This window comes from Anolis carolinensis, chromosome 3 (assembly GCF_035594765.1).
Source record: "Anolis carolinensis isolate JA03-04 chromosome 3, rAnoCar3.1.pri, whole genome shotgun sequence".
Taxonomy (NCBI): Eukaryota; Metazoa; Chordata; class Lepidosauria; order Squamata; family Dactyloidae; genus Anolis; species Anolis carolinensis.
The window spans coordinates 55,933,038-55,949,677 of NC_085843.1; the positions used below are offsets into that span (position 1 = coordinate 55,933,038).

At 40.6% G+C, this 16,640-nt stretch overlaps 1 protein-coding gene across 1 annotated transcript; it reads left to right on the top strand.

Moving 5' to 3' along the window:
- The first annotated feature begins 6,141 nt into the window (after positions 1–6,141).
- On the top strand, positions 6,142–12,744 carry gja8 (gap junction protein alpha 8). The gene has a single exon (XM_062974960.1). The coding sequence runs from the start codon at positions 6,176–6,178 to the stop codon at positions 7,403–7,405; it is 1,230 nt and encodes a 409-aa protein (XP_062831030.1). The 5' UTR covers positions 6,142–6,175; the 3' UTR covers positions 7,406–12,744.
- The last annotated feature ends 3,896 nt before the right edge of the window (positions 12,745–16,640 follow it).

Genomic DNA, 16,640 nt, shown 5'->3' on the forward strand with positions numbered 1-16,640 from the left:
AAGTACCAAATTTTCTTGGGAATTTCTAGCAGTCGAAGCCTTGGCATTTTGCAGAGAGCATGCACCTTTGCTATGTGCAGCAGATTTGCAGGAAAGCTGATTTCTGGATAAGCAGATCATGAGATGATAACTGTTACAGGGGCATCCAGTCTAGAGCTGTGCTCTTTCTGTCTGACAGAATAAGCCATCACGCATGAACTGCCCTGTTCAAATCCAAAAGGCCCTGCTGTACCCTGACTCCATTGTGTTAGAAATCTTTTTAAAACAAAACTCCACCCCAAATTCTCTTCTCTTGTCATCTCAGGCAAAGAGGTGCAAGGAAGGGGACTGTGCTATAAAGCAAGCGTGATTCCAAAGGTTGAAGAAATTACTGTTTTGGATTGCACTGCTCAGAATTGAATGTCTGTCATAGTGTATCACCTTTCTACTTGCTCAATCAGGGGCATGTTCCTTGTTATGTTCTTTGATCAAGGGGAAAACTTGTCATTTCCTATGATGAAACAGGAGACAACTAGGATTTTGGAGAGATAGAGTCCAAAAAGGTAACTTTTTTTCTTGAAGCTGTGGATCATAATGAAATACTGGAAGTATGTCATGATCATTTTGTCATTTTGCAAATGGCAGGTAGTGATTTGCTTCTTCTTAATACCATATATACCTGCTGGCAGTCGTTCCTAGGGTTGCATTTGTATGAAACCAGACAGTTCAGGTATGCTCCTATGAGCATACACAGAAATGTTCCTGATAGGTGAATGAGCTTGTAAACATGACTTTGTGCATAGGTGAAGAGCATTTCATTTCTGAGAGAACTACAGTTCTTACCTTCTATTCAGGTCTGCTATAAAGCACTATATATAATGTTTCTTCTTTTTGGCATGCCTGTTTGGGCAATGATAGTCACATTGGCATGGAGCCAGCAATGATAGTCACATTGGCATGGAGCCATACTACATAGCATTACTGTGTATTGAACTACACAGATATATAAACTCCACTTGCTTTGTTTCCAACAGACCTCACAACTACAGAGAGTGCCTGCCATAGATGCAGGCAAAACGTCAGAAGAGAATGCTTCTGGAACATACCTATCAACTCACCAGAGAGACTGGGAAAACTGCCAATGAATGTCCATGCAGTAGAAAGGAGATGAGGAAGGAAGGAAGGAAGGAAGGAAGGAAGGAAGGAAGGAAGGAAGGAAGGAAAGAGTAAAGGATGGGAGGGAAAAGGAGAGGAGGGAGAAGAAGGAGGGAGGGAGGGAGGGTGAAGAGGGAGGGCACCAGGGGATCCTCAATCAGGGCAAGCTAACACATCCCAACAAAGGATTACCCCAGGCAAAAAGCAGCCAGGCTTTGAATCTGCAAGGCTATTTAATGCTAATAACGGTGGCCATTTGCAACACTCACATGTGCCTCAGACAAGAGTTCTTTTCCCCACCCTGAACATTCCACAGATATATAAACCCCATTTGCTTTGTTTCCAACAGACCTCACAACCACTGAGAGTGCCTGCCATAGATGCAGGCGAAACGTCAGAAGAGAATGCTTCTGGAACATACCTATAAACTCACCAGAGAGACTGGGAAAACTGCCTATGAATGTCCATGCAGTAGAAAGGAGATGAGGAAGGAAGGAAGGAAGGAAGGAAGGAGGAAAGAAAGAAGGAAGGAAGGAAGGAAGGAAGGAAGGAAGGAAGGAAAGAGTGAAGGATGGGAGGGAAAAGGAGAGGAGGCAGAAGAAGGAGGGAGGGAGGGAGGGATGAAGAGGGAGGGCGCCAGGGGATCCTCAATCAGGGCAAGCTAACACCTCCCAACAAAGGATTACCCCAGACAAAAAGCAGCCAGGCTTTGAAGCTGCAATGATATTTAATGCTAATAATGGTGGCCATTTGCAACATTCACACGTGCCTCAGACAAGAGTTCTTTTCCCCACCCTGAACATTCCACAGACATATAAACCCCATTTGCTTTGTTTCCAACAGACCTCACAACCACTGAGAGTGCCTGCCATAGCTGCAGGCAAAACGGCAGGAGAGAATCTTTCTGGAACATTGCCAGATAGCCCATGAGCCGCCATCTTGATTGGGCCAAGCGCGGGCTAAGTAGGGGGCGGGGCCAAAGGGCACTTCCAAGGCACTCCTTCGGAAGCAGGGGGCGTGGTCTCCTGGGAGGGGCGTGCCCTTAGGCCCCAGCCCTGCCCCCTCCGCAGCCTCAAAGCCTGGCTGCAAGGCAGAAAGGGAGAGCAGGTAAAAGAGGAAGGAGGGAGGGAAAAGAGGGAGAAGAGGGAGGGCCCTTTTGGGCGATGGTGCTGTGCGTGCACGTTGGTGCACGCACAGAATTAGGCCTCAACAGCGCCCCCTTCCACGTGCGCCCGAAGCCGCGGCTTCATCCGCGTCAACGTTGGACCGGCCCTGCTTATTACACAATGCATTTGGTGTGATCCCTGGTGCCCTTTCACACTATAGAATTATAGCACTGCGTTTTCACTTTAATTTGTATGGAGGCATCTTTTGGAATCCTGAGTTTGTAGTTTGGTGAGATACTAGAACTCTGCCAGAAAAATTCTATGTTCCTGCTCTTGAATTGCAAACCCCAGGATTTCATAGGATGTTGCCATGGAAGATAAAGTGGACTCATTGAACTGCAACCCAGCAGTAACCAGGTTCCATGGGGCATATCTATTTACTGTGAAGGGACTCTGGACCAGCTCCATGGAAGCCAAATGTCACACAGTGGTGGTCCAGGGTTATGCATTGCAAAGCCACTTTATCACAACCTTAACCAAAGTCATGGGATACTCACTCCGCATTCTGGCCCAGAACTCAGAATATCCTGCAACTTTGGGCCCATGTAAACAAGCTGGTTCCAAAATGGGCTCAGGCAGCCTGAGGATACAGGATAGCATTTACCACCCCTTTCTATTCTCCATGTTGCAATGGTTTCTGTGTGTGATATGGGTCCTGCTGGCCAGCTGTCACCTGGAATGATGTCAGATGGGGACAGGGCTATCGAGGAAGGAAGAGGGGAGAAGGGGAAAATCCCTCCTCTCTCTGCTCCTTCCCCATTGCCCTGACAGGGGTGATGGTGGCATGATAGCCATATGGGGCCAATCTGCTATGCACTACACCGGACTGGCCCTGGGATAACGGGTCAGTTTAGATCACCCCTGGCTACGTTAAGATTTCGGCCAAACTATTAGTCCTATTTATCTGGATTTATGAACATCCTCAATTCCCAAATGAAAGTTTCAGTGTAGGCCAGTCCTGCACTCTGCAAATAGTATTTTTGCCTGGACTATCCTTCCATTGCCTGTTGCCTATCCTAGTTCACTTTGTCCCCCCCCCCTCTCCATTTTTCATTGTTTGCTTCTCACTTTCCCCCTTTCCACTCTATTGTTCTCCAGTCACCAATGTCATTTGCTTTCTAAAGATGTCTGGCCTGGAGCTTATATACTGCAGGGCAACTAAAGCCCACCCATCATTGCTGATCCAGTCACATCTGCTCAGTCATGCGACAAGGTTGGGGCTTTTAGAGCAGGGAGAAGCTAAAGTTCACTTTTTTGCTGTGGAGCATCAAGTGACGAGAGGAGCACATACTTCGGGGGATCCTTTTCACTGTGGCAAGTTGCCTGATTGATGGCATTGTTTTTTTAATGGATTTAGTAGAATTTGATGACGTCAGCATGTTAAAGGCCAAGGTGTTATTTCTTCCTCTTCCTCTCCTTCATCTTCCACCTTCAATAGATCCTCAGAGCTCTTCTTCATTTGACCCATCTAAAGGTTAAGACCATGACTGTTTTTCCAATGTGTTCCTAACATATAAGAAACATATTGGTGACAAACAGCCATAGTCTCGTGTTTCACATCTGCATCTTTTTGTGTGGTACCACAGGTGGGAAAATTGAATATGCAAAGGTGCCCTGACTTAGAATAAGCAATTTGTGCAGTGATTATTTTAATTTATATTTATTTACAGATTCCCATGGACTTTCAGTGGGATTATGGGAATGCATATGGGGAAAACAATAGGTTCTATTCAGATGCATACCTGACTTTATCAGCACTGAAATAATGCTAGTGAAGTGTGTTGAAATAAACTATTTGGTTTTCAGGCAATAAACTTTAATGCCAGGATTATGGATATATCTCAGAAGTTGGAAGGGTACTAGCACAGAATCTTTTTCAAACAAAAGTACTTGTGAGTTGCCCAAAGAATTGTAATTTTCTAAAAGAACCCATGAGGCAGTTGATGGATTGAGAACACTGTGACCTATTCCTTGTCAGAGAAGCTCTTCAAGAAATGAAAGAATAAATATTTTGAATGTTCTGATCAGATTACAGAATACTTTTAGAGATTTTGTCTGAGGTTAGCGAGATGCTTGAAGAAAATCAAGTGGGAACCAAAGAAGAGCATACAAATTACTCACGATGAGGTGGTGAAATTATTTAGAAAAATATGCACATTATCATATTGTGATGTCAAACAATTCGAAACTGGCAACTAAATTTGCATTGGGAATGTACACCTTGAAGTGCTGAGTGAATACATATATGCAGTGTATTAGAAACAATATAGATAATGCATATAGAAATCATTTAAAAAAATCAATATAGAAAATAAAATCCCACGTGTTTCTTCAGAACATATGTACTTGGAAGCAAATGTACTTAGATATTAGCAATATGTACACATATATTTAGATATTAGCAATTTGGCAAGTCCAAATTTAGCCTGTTTATTTTGTAGAATATGAAACAGAAATTTCATAGAGTAAGTTTTATTAAATTTTGATACATGTGCGAATATAGTCTAATCTTAGGGATTTCTGTGACCTACCATACGGTGTTGCAGCTGCACTTGGTAAATAACAATGTATGATTATGACTTGACTGATTGCACTGATGCTTACAGCACCAGATAGTTGCTGATTTCTTACTTCTCCCCATCAGTTTATTTATTTATTTACAATGTTTATATCCCACCTTTTTCTATCCCGAGGGGGACTCAAGGCGGCATACAAATGGTACCTGTGCAGTGCCTTGGGCATTAAACATAGACATGGATAAAATTATTAAAATTAATAAAATTGGTTGGGGATTAGCAACATGTTGGTATTGCTCTAAATGTTTTTTAAATTTTTAATTGGATTTGATAACTTTATTTTAAATGTTTATTTTATTGTACATTGTCTTTAAAGGCATCGAATAGTTGCCTATGTTGTAAAGCAGCCTTGAGTCCCCTTCGCGGTTGAGAAAGGCGGGATAGAAATGTTGTAAATTAATAAATAAATAAGCATATTAAATTACAACATGAACTATCAGTTAGAAAACCGAATACTGAAATCAATTAAAAATAAGTTTAAAGAACATATAAGATCAATGCATTTAAAACAATCAATAGACTATTTAAATTCATAACTTAAACATTATCTGGATAGATGACAGGACTGGTTCAATGGTACAGATATTTGATAATTTGATACTCTGTTTTCTATTATCTGTGCAAATGCTTTTAGCAAGATCCTTAATCCTGCAGATGTAATGCTTGAGGAATTTATTTGAAGGTGGGGAAAGGTTGTCCCATGGCTCAGAATATGGCTAGAATCTTGTTGAGTGGTTACTCTAGTGTCTGTACAATTTGTATGTTTTTTACATGTGTGCTTAAGGAAATGCCCAAGGCTCTGGTATAAATGTAGTTCCTTATCTACTTGCAGTGTAGTATGCTGCCTTAGAATAGGTTTTGTTCAGTGTGTGGGTGCTGAATTGCCCCACAATCTAGATTGGCAATTAGAAAAGATACCAGAATGGCCATCAGAGTCTTACTGCTGCATTAGAACACTAGCATTGAAGCCAGAGAAAATTATCTATAAATTACAGGATTTAAATAGGTTTTTCATTAGCATTTGGAGAAGTGCTGTGTAGCTGCGTCAGATATTATGCTGTCTGGCAATTATGTTTGTTTATAGTGGTCCCTTGAGGATTAAATAGTGCAGTTGAGAACTGGTGAAGCCAATGGAACATATTATATTTACTTCAGTGGTTTGTGACTTGCAATTGAACGTTGAATTACTAATGTTGGAATTGTAAGATCTTAAAAGACTGCACCAAATAGAATATTGTATAAATTTAAATCGTTTTACTTAATTTAATCGTTGTCTTTCTTTTAAACAGCCAACCAGAAATGGGTGACTGGAGTTTCTTGGGAAACATTTTGGAAGAGGTGAATGAACATTCCACTGTCCTTGGGAGAGTTTGGCTTACGGTGCTCTTCATTTTCCGCATCCTGATCTTAGGCACTGCTGCAGAGTTTGTATGGGGAGATGAACAGTCAGACTTTGTGTGCAACACCCAGCAGCCAGGTTGTGAGAATGTCTGCTATGATGAGGCCTTCCCCATCTCCCATATCCGGCTATGGGTCCTGCAGATCATCTTTGTCTCCACTCCCTCCCTAATTTACTTGGGTCACACTGCACACCATGTAAGGATGGAAGAGAAAAAGAGAGCGCGGGAAGAAGCAGAGAGAGCTCTGCAGCAGCAAGATGAAAGAGAAGATGAAAAATCATCCCTTGATCCAGAGCAGAAGAGTCCAGTATCTACCAAGGGAACCAAGAGGTTCCGCCTGGAGGGAACACTTTTGAGAACCTATATCTGCCACATCTTTTTCAAAACCCTGTTTGAAGTAGGGTTCATAGTGGGTCAGTACTTCCTTTATGGTTTCAGAATTCTTCCTCTGTACCGCTGTGGTAGGTGGCCTTGCCCCAACCTTGTAGACTGTTTTGTGTCCAGACCTACAGAAAAGACAATTTTCATCATGTTTATGTTGGTTGTGGCATCAGTTTCCCTCTTCCTCAACATTGTGGAGATCAGCCACTTGGGTCTTAAGAAGATTCTGAATGCCTTCAGGAAAACACGTCAACAACGGTCTGTAGAAACCCCAGAGAAGCCCCTTCACTCTATTGCTGTTTCATCCATTCAAAAAGTCAAAGGTTACAAGCTGCTGGAGGAGGAGAAGCCAGCATTCCACTACTTCCCTTTGACAGAAGTGGGAGCAGAAACCACACCTGTTCCTCCTTCACTGAATGAGTTTGAGGAGAAGATGAGCATGGAACACCTGGAGGACATTCCCAGTGCCTTTGAGGAGCAGTTGCCATCCTATGTCCAACGGGATGAACAGGAAGAGGAGAAAGTGGAACAACCAGAACAAGAGGTGGCTGAAGAAGTCCAAGATGAGCAAGGAGCGGAGGGATTTAAAGAGAAAGCAGGAGTAAAAGTAGGAGAAGAGAAGCACATGGAGGATGAGCAAGAGCCTCTAGGAGGAAATGTGGCTCTACCATCTACAGCTGATACAAGACCTCTTAGCAGGTTAAGCAAAAGTAGCAGTCGGGCCAGGTCAGATGATCTGACTGTATGAGGATACTGGCTCAAGAGGCTCTGAGATAATCTCAGAAGTTTTAAAATGCTAAGCCAGTCATTTTAATATTGTTCCTTATCTGTGTTTTTGGTTAGAAAGGAGCTATAAATGCATAACTGTGTTGACAGTCCTTTTTATCCAAGAGTTGGTGCTAGCTATCATGTCATCCATTTTCTCTTCCTTCTAAGGCAGGTGCCTCAGTACTGTAAAGTAAATGCACTATAATACAGTATTACAAATCCAAGGTGGAAACCTCCCCAGAATAGCAAGTAGACCAAATATAGTAACTGATCATATTTGTTTATATATTTTTTCCAAGAATCCAGACAGCATGTTTCTTCACTAAATTGTCACAAATATTGATAAAATCATAGTTTATTTTATTATTTTTTTGCTTCTTTATGGAGCTAGTTTAGATTTTTTTTCTCCCATGTAGTCATTCAACTTAAAGCTATTTCTCTTGCAAAAAAGGGAATATAGGCAGTTAACGTTGTTAAGTGAAATCCAACTGTCTCCTTGTGACAGGGAAGATCTGCAGTGTGGTATGCTCAAATTTCCAGTCTCATTCCAGTGTAGTTTTTTTAAGTAACTTATCATTTTGTCTGTCACATAGATCACCATTATTAAAAGCAGAGAACCTCTTATGTGACATTCTGTTGTTGGCATAGAATCACAAAGTCATAACATTTTAAAATAGTGATAGGCCACAAAAGCCATCTACTGCAACCCCTTCATCCATGCTGAAATATGCAACTACAGCTTTCCAGAAAGATACCCATTCAACCTCTGCTTAAAGACCCTCAAAGAAAGAGAGTATACCCTCTTTCCATGAAGCGGTCTGTTCCACTATTGAACAATTATTATAGTAAAAAGTTCTTCCTAATGTTTAAGTGGAATGTCTTTTCTTGTAATTTCAATCCATTTAAATTTGTGTTCACATTAGCTCCATGCTTCATACGACCTCCTTTCAGATATTTAAAGATGGGTGTTAGGTCACCTCTCAGTTCTCTCTTCTCCAAGATAAAATCATACATAACTTTCTAAGTCATTCCTCATAACTCATGGTTGCTCTTCTCTGAACACATTACAATTTGTATGTCCTTCTAGACCAGTGGTTCTCAACCTGAGGTCCCCAGATGTTTTTAGCCTTCAACTCTCAGAAATCCTAACAGCTAGTAAACTGGCTGGGATTTCTGTGAGTTGTAGGCCAAAAACATCTGGGGACCCCAGGTTGAAAATCACTGTTCTAGACCTTGATGCCCAGACTGTGCCTTCTGTTGCCTATGTCTTATGGCAACACCACCCTGGGGTTTTTGTCATAAGATTTGTTCACCTGAAGTTTTCCACTGCATTCCTCTCAGGATGAGGGATTTGATGTACCCAAAGTCACCCAGTAGTTTTCTAAAGCTCTGTGTGTGTTTGAACCCTGGCCTCCTGGAGCACTAGTTCAGCACTTAAGTGATTACATAACTCTGATTCTCAGATATGTATGATGGTGTCAAGCCATTATCAGAAATATCCACTTTCAGTAAAAGAATGTGGGTCACTTGTTTCTTTCTCTTTGTCCAATGTGGCCCCAGTGAAATCACATTGAAGCTTCAAACTACAGGAAAGGAGATTCCACCTGAACACTAGGAAGAACTTCCTCACAGTGAGGGCTGTTCGGCAGTGGAACTCTCTTCCCCGGACTGTGGAGGCTTTTAAGCAGAGGCTGGATGGCCATCTGTCTGGGGTGCTTTGAATGCGATTTCCTGCTTCTTGGCAGGGGGTTGGACTGGATGGCCCATGAGGTCTCTTCCAACTCTACTATTCTATGATTCTATTATTCTAAGAGCAGGATGAGGAGTTTTCCTCTGAATTACTTGGGAAGCCAGGGGTTCTCCAGATATTTTCCACTAAAATTCCTGCATTCCCTTACCAGATATCATGTTGAATAGCAATAAAGAAAGCTGGAGGCAAAAAGATTCCACTCTCCTGATACTTAAAACATAGACTTATAGAACATGAGCTGGCCTCTTTTGTATATGTATGTGCCTTCAAGTCATCTGTTGACTTATGGTGACCCTATGCATTTCATGAGGTTTTCTTAGGCAAGGAATACTCAGGGGTGGTTTAGCAGTTTCCTCCTATGAAATATAGCTTTTAGCACCTGGTATCTGTTGGTTGCTTCCCGTTTGAGTACAAATGATCCCGCTTAGCTTCTAAGATGAAATGGGATCTAATGCCTTTAGGATATTTAGATTTATTGTGTTTTAATGCTGTCTTTTTAATGCTATCTATGTGGGAGAAACTGCTAGTGATCAATTATAACTTATTTTTTTAGTATAAGGATCTACCAGGACTCACATTCTTCATAAGCTGCCTAGTAAGAATTTGGGATAAAAACATTTGAAAATAAAAAAGGGAGTTTTGCCCATCTGCCTTTGTGATCTTGAATTGGACTTGCCACCTCTATGATTCACCTCCCCCGGCCCCCGCCCCTCCCAGACATACTCATTCTTAAGAGCTACATGGTGGGTACAGGTTGCAATCCCAACTCTTCTGGGAAAAGCCATATCAGTACCATTTGGTCTGTGCAGATGGGTGGGAATTTTATTTGGTTCATTTTTCCATAAAAGATAAAATCTTAAATTATGCCATCCCATTAATTTTGAACGGGATGGAAAGCTCTAGAAATTGTATAAACATGAACGTGGGACAGAGGAAAGGTAACACTTTAGTCAGGGCCGGTCCAACATGGAGGCCAAAGTAAGCGCCCACTTGTGGCACACTGTCTCTGGGGGCGCCATAGAGGTGCCCCCATGGCGGCGGGGACCATTGGCTCGCTCGCCCCTGAACGAGGAAGGCCTCGCTCTTCTCATGAGGTCTCACGAGGTTTCGCGAGGTCTCGTGAGGCCTCGCGAGAAGAGTGAAGTCTCGCGAGGTTTCGCAAAGTCTTGTGAGAAGAGCGAGGCCTTCCTCTTTCGGTGGTGAGCGCGCCCTCCAGCGGCTGGAGAGCATGCATGTTGCCCGGAAGGTGGGCCCACGCCTTCCGGGCGGCATGCGCGCCTCGCTTGCCACCGCCACTGCAGACGGTATGGGGGGCGCAATTTCGGGGGGGGGGGCGGCTACTAGGTTAGCCTACTAGGCAAAATTACCTAGGTCCGCCTCTGACTTTAGTCCATTGTTGGATGCTACACTGTTGCCTTGAATCCTATCACCGTGCTGCATCCCTTTCGGCAGATGTTTGAGCTCACCTCATACCAGAAAAGCAAGACTAGAAGTAGGATGGCAGAGTAATGTTGTTGTATATTTCACTACTGCCTATAATTTCATTGTACATTTCACTGCTGTCTGTACTGCATAATGTCTTTTGGGTTTTAAGGTAAAATAACACTTTCTTTTAAATGTATCATTATTGTATTGTTTGATAGTAAAGGCGTTAAAATATAATTAGCTTATGGTTACATTTAACCACAACTAGATCCTTTCTAACCAAAGTAAATGAGAGCATTTTATTTTGGTACCAAATATATTCCTCAAATATGTCATGCTACATTTTGTGGTTGGTACCTATGTCTTAGGTGCTGGTAGCACTGTTTAGACCAACTGTGCAGACCGCATGGACTACTCTGCTTTTCTGGTCATTACTTTGACAGGATGAGCCTGTGTAGGACCCAATGCAGAATGAAGCTGGTTGGATATAATCTGGACAGAAACGTGCTACTATTCCAGACCACACTGCGGTCAGAAATACAAAAATGGCTTTATAGGACCAGACGAAGGACCATGTAGTCTTCTGCAGTGGCCAACAGGGATGTTCACAAATAAATAACGAAGCAACAGGTGTATGGTGTCAAATCCTCCAATTTCTCTGATATCTCCCAAGAAATACAAAGGTTTTAAAGATGTCTGCTTTATTATCAGTATACATTGCTAATGCTTAAAAGAAAAAGTCTACACTGAGACAATATCTTTGTTAGGGCTGACCAAAATGGGTGTGTTGGCTATTTTGTGGCACTCTGATTAGCTCTGATAAAAATATCTGTGGATCTGGTAGATTTTTGTCTATGGACCAATACAACTGAGGTATATTTTGTTTTTGTTTTAGCAGTTTCTAATGTTGAAAATACCTATTTTATTTTAGAAAGAGGATTAAAAAAACTCTGTTAGGCCTGGGCAGATGACCACTTGCCTATGTATTGCAAGTCCAAATATTTTTAAGAGGGTGGAGAATGATACGAGAAATGTGCAGGTATGCACTTTTGCTGGCTCTGTTTTTTCCATTCTCCATAGCTCAGCAAATTCTCTCCAGTTTGAAACAATGGAAAGGGTTTGCTGCTATGGAAAGTATAATCCATTTCAGAAAATCCCTTTAGGATGAATTGCCAACATGCTCAGAAAGGCCCCATAGAATTTTTCATAAGCTTGAGAGTCGCTAGTATATAACTCAGAGGTCAACCGGAGTCAGGGATTTTTCACCATATTCATTCCCATGGTATGGGATCAGGCCTTTAATCCCAACCAAATTCCAATGCATTCTGTTTCCCTAGATATATCATTCTTTATAGTTTCAATTGTGTGCTATTTGTGTGTGTGTGTAGGGCAGAGTTAATTCACTTGTTGTCTTACACCGACCAGCACAGTTCCTGTCTTTTGGCTGCCTTTATTCAACATGGTGGCTGGCTGAGTTAGTTACAGTAGCATTAAAGTGTTTTAGGACTGTTTCCTTTTTTTCCTTTCAGGAGTGGGGTCGGGAGATTATATTTTTCTGTAAATAAGAAATCTCTTATTTGGTGGATATTATATAAATAAAACTTGGATTTTTAGATACATTTTAGAAATAGCTAAAAATAGAAAGGGGTCAACTGCACTGAGCGTGGGTTGTTGATTTAGTCCAGAATTTTGCCTCTGATAAGAACCACTAAATATTCAGAAAGCAAGGAAAACGACATTTTAAATTTCCTGCCAATGATTTGCAATTGCATTTAATACAAATATAAAGTCTGCCTCATGAAAAAATAGAATGAGGCAAGAAAAGAAGAGACACAGTATATAAGACAGTGCACCTCAGAATGGAAAACAGTTTTGGTAAGAACACAAGGAAACAGAAACTATTGACTGTTCACGTCCCCAAGATATTCACAAGTACCTATGTTTACTATGTTGATGCAAAAGTTGAAGCAAGTTTTTAAAAAATACTTATAGAATATATTTGTATTTTTATGTGTTTTATATGTCATTTTTCTTTTTTAATCATTTATAATGTTTTATATGGTTTTGATTGTATTATTTTTGTAACCTGTCTTTTGCTAATTGTTTGGTGAAGATCATGAATAAAGATTGCTTTGAATTGAAAATGCCAGGAAAAATTACGAAATCTATAGAGCCAAGACACATGCTACTGTCTGCCTAACCTTATGGGTAATAGAAGTGTGAGGAAATGTGCATTATTCCATTTCTGAAAATCTAGAATCTACTTAGGCAAAATATTTAAATATGTGCTACCAATAGAAATGAAATGTGCCATTATTCAAAACAAGATTTATACTTACCCAAACACAAATGTCATCATCATCTGCTTCATAACACAAGTTTTGTTCCTCAGTTATAAATGTAATTTCCTGATTGGATCTATCATAAAAACATAAAAACATGGGAAAAGTTTATTAAACTGCAAAAACTGTTTTTGCGGGGCATCTTGCAGCACATTTTTCTATAATTTTTCAACGAATATCTCATTGAGTCTCAACCAATCCAACATAGTTTGTGGCAGCCTCAAAAGTGAAGTTTCTGGAGCATAACAACTATTTTCAAAGTAAGTACCACACAATTAAAGAGAAATAACATGGTCAAATCAGGAATAGATTTTTTTTTCAAATTTTGTTACATAGTGTCATGATCTCCAACTTTGGTCCATGGAGCTACACAGTTTTTTTTCATGTTCAGTTGTTTTATTTGCTGGTTGAAAATATATAGTCATCCCTCCACATATAGTGGATTTAACTTTGACATTTTTTGGCAATTTGATTGATATGATCTCTCTAGAAATCTCTAGATCCTCCAATGTAACTCTATGGAGCACTGGGCGACCTAGAAATTCCTAGAAAGCTGTTCTGTCTGGTATTTTTTTAAATTCACATTTCCCCACTTTTGTTGTGGTCCTGTGTCCCTTAATTACACCATTGCAAGTTACCAAAATAAATACATCCAATGTTATATGCTAATACTAAAATCATAGCACTTGCATTTAATCCAGTACACTACAGTACACTACATAACAACAATCCTATGCACATCTGTTGAGACCCAAATCCTACTCTGGTTAATGGAGATTATTTTTGTAGTTTTTATTATTTACAGTCTAAACATCTGTCTAGAAATCCAGAGATACATGTGAATCTTTTTATCTAAAGTCAGTGAGAGTACATTTAGATATTGTGAATTTCCTGCAGTCTGAAATACACACAGTCCCTGAGTTACAAACATTCGTCTTTCAAACGACTCATAGTTAAGACAGGGGTGAGACAACAGGAAGTGAAGGAAATTCACCCCTAGGATGGGACATTCACTCCTGAAAGAGTTATCATGGGGAAAAGGTGTCTCCACTGAAGTTTGGGCACCAATGCTTGTTTCCACAAGCCACATTTTCTGAACTCCAATGATCTCAGGGACAGAAAGTGAGGTGAACTCTTCTAAACAGGGACACAGACAGCAAAGCAAACACCACAGGGGTGTTAAACCTCCTCTATACTATTCAAAGGTTGATATACAGTGTTACCTCACTTATCGTGGGAGTTAGGTTCCAGGACCACCCACAATAAGTGAAAATCTGTGAAGTTAGGATGCTATATATTTATATATTATTTTAGTAGTTATACACTATTTTAAGTCTTTATCAATCAATTGTGTGTTGATAAATTGCCTCCTTCTCCTTTCGTTGCCACTTGGGCTCCTTTTTTTCTCCCTTCAGCTTCTCCTTCCTTCCTTCCTTAGGCTGTAAATTGTAATTTTTTATGATTTATAATATTTTAGAGTTTATTGAAAAACCGCGAAATAGCAAATCTGCAAAAAGTGAACTGCGAAGTAGTGAGGGAACACTGTGTGTGTGTGTGTGTGTGTGTGTATACATACATATATATGGTGGAGTTACACTTAAAATGTATCTGTTCCATCGACTTACAATGCATGATCCTTTCATATACCATAGGCTGAGTTTTCCAAACATTTCATGTTGGTGACACACTTTTAAGACATATATCTTTTCACAACATAGTAATTCAGTTTTACTAGCAAACCTAAGGTTAAACCAACCCCTTATAAGAGATGTGGACACATACTTAAACTGTAATCATGAAACTTATGGGGTTATAACATGAAAACATTTCATCTATATTATTTAAAATATGTGATTTTTAAGATCAAAACACGGAGGCAAGTGACAGACTTTGTATTTCCTGGCACAAAGATTACTGCAGACACAGACTGAAGCCAGGAAATCAGAAGACGTTTACTTTGTGGGAGGAGAGCAATGACCAATCTCGATAAAATAGTGAAGAGTAGAGACATCACACTGACAACAAAGGTCCGCATAGTTAAAACAATGTTATTCCCTGTAGTAACCTATGGATGTGAGAGCTGGACCATAAGGAAGTCTGAGCAAAGGAAGATAGACGCTTTTGAACTGTGGTGTTGGAGGAAAATTCGGAGAGTGCCTCAGACTGCAAGAAGATCCAACCAGTCCATACTCCAGGAAATAATGCCCGACTGCTCACTGAAGGGAAGGATATTAGAGGCAAAGATGAAGTATTTTGGCCACATAATGAGAAGACAGGAAAGCTTGGAGAAGAGACTGATGCTCGGGAAAATGGAAAAGGGGTCGACCAAGGGCAAGATGGATGGATGGTAACCTTGTAGTGACTGGCTTGACCTTGAAGGAGCTAGGGGTGGCGATGACTGAAGGAGCTCTGGTGTGGACTGGTCCATGAGGTCACGAAGAGTCAGAAGCAACTGAACAAATAAACAACAAAATATCATAACACATTTCCATGGCTTTTGTCATTTCTAGTTATTTTCATGCAACACACCTACACACTAATGTGTCACGACACACAGTTTGGAAGGCTCTCATCTAACAACTCCTTTAGATGTTGTTGGATAGAAATAACAACCACATTCCTTTGGGCTGTTCTGCTAGATCTCATGGAGTTGCAGTCCAAACATTTGGAGAGCCACAGTTGCCACCTTGATTAATGGGCCCCTTCCACACAGCTGAATAAAACCCCACATTATCTACTTTAAACTAGAATATATGGCAGTGTGGGCTCAGATAACCCAGTTCAAAGCAGATATTGCGGGAGTTTGTGACTTGATATTCTGGGTTATAGGGCTGTGTGGAAGGGCCCCTAGTTTTGAGGAAAGGTGTGTGTCACTGAATGACAATGACATATAATGCAGTTCAGTGCAGTTAAACTACATTATATGAGTCTACAGCCTCATTGACACTAACATATAAAATCCAGATTATCTGCTTTGAACTTGATTGTATGGCAGTGTTTACTCATATAATACAGTTCAAAATAGATAATCTGGATTATCCTCTTTGATAATTTGGATTATATGGCAGTGCAGAGCCAGCCTACACTGACCATATAATGCAGTTTGAAACTGCATTCTATAGCAGTGTGGATGGGGCCCTAGTGGATGACATATTTAGACAAAATATGTCTCCTTTTGCCTTGCAACTCTTTAGGGAGAACTGCCAAATATAGTTGCTTTTTTTGGCCGTCACATTACTCTCTTCTCAACTTCCCTATATTTTACTATGTTTAAAATCCTATGCAGGTTACCAGAACCACAGATGCAAATCATCCAGCATGTTACCTTGGTCCCCCTGATAAAATATATTTTCCTTCTGGAATGCTGTAAATCCATGTAATATTGAAGTGTGTATTTATTCTACACCCCATCGAGCAGGGACATTTTATCGCTGTAGAAACAAACATATCAAGACCTGTTACTGAGACATTTCCAAAAAGAGAATATAATCTGAATTGGATATAAAAATCCTGGAATTCCTGATCAAATCTATTCTATAAAAGAATTTTATAGCTTCTGGGAATCTTAATTCTTACAGAAATGGAAGAGACACAGTATTTAGACAAGCGAGTCTATAAATTTTAAAAAGCCTCACACTTGCTTTTGCTCCATCTAGCTGGGCACACTTTGGCCCTCCAGGCTGTTAGAAATTGTGGGA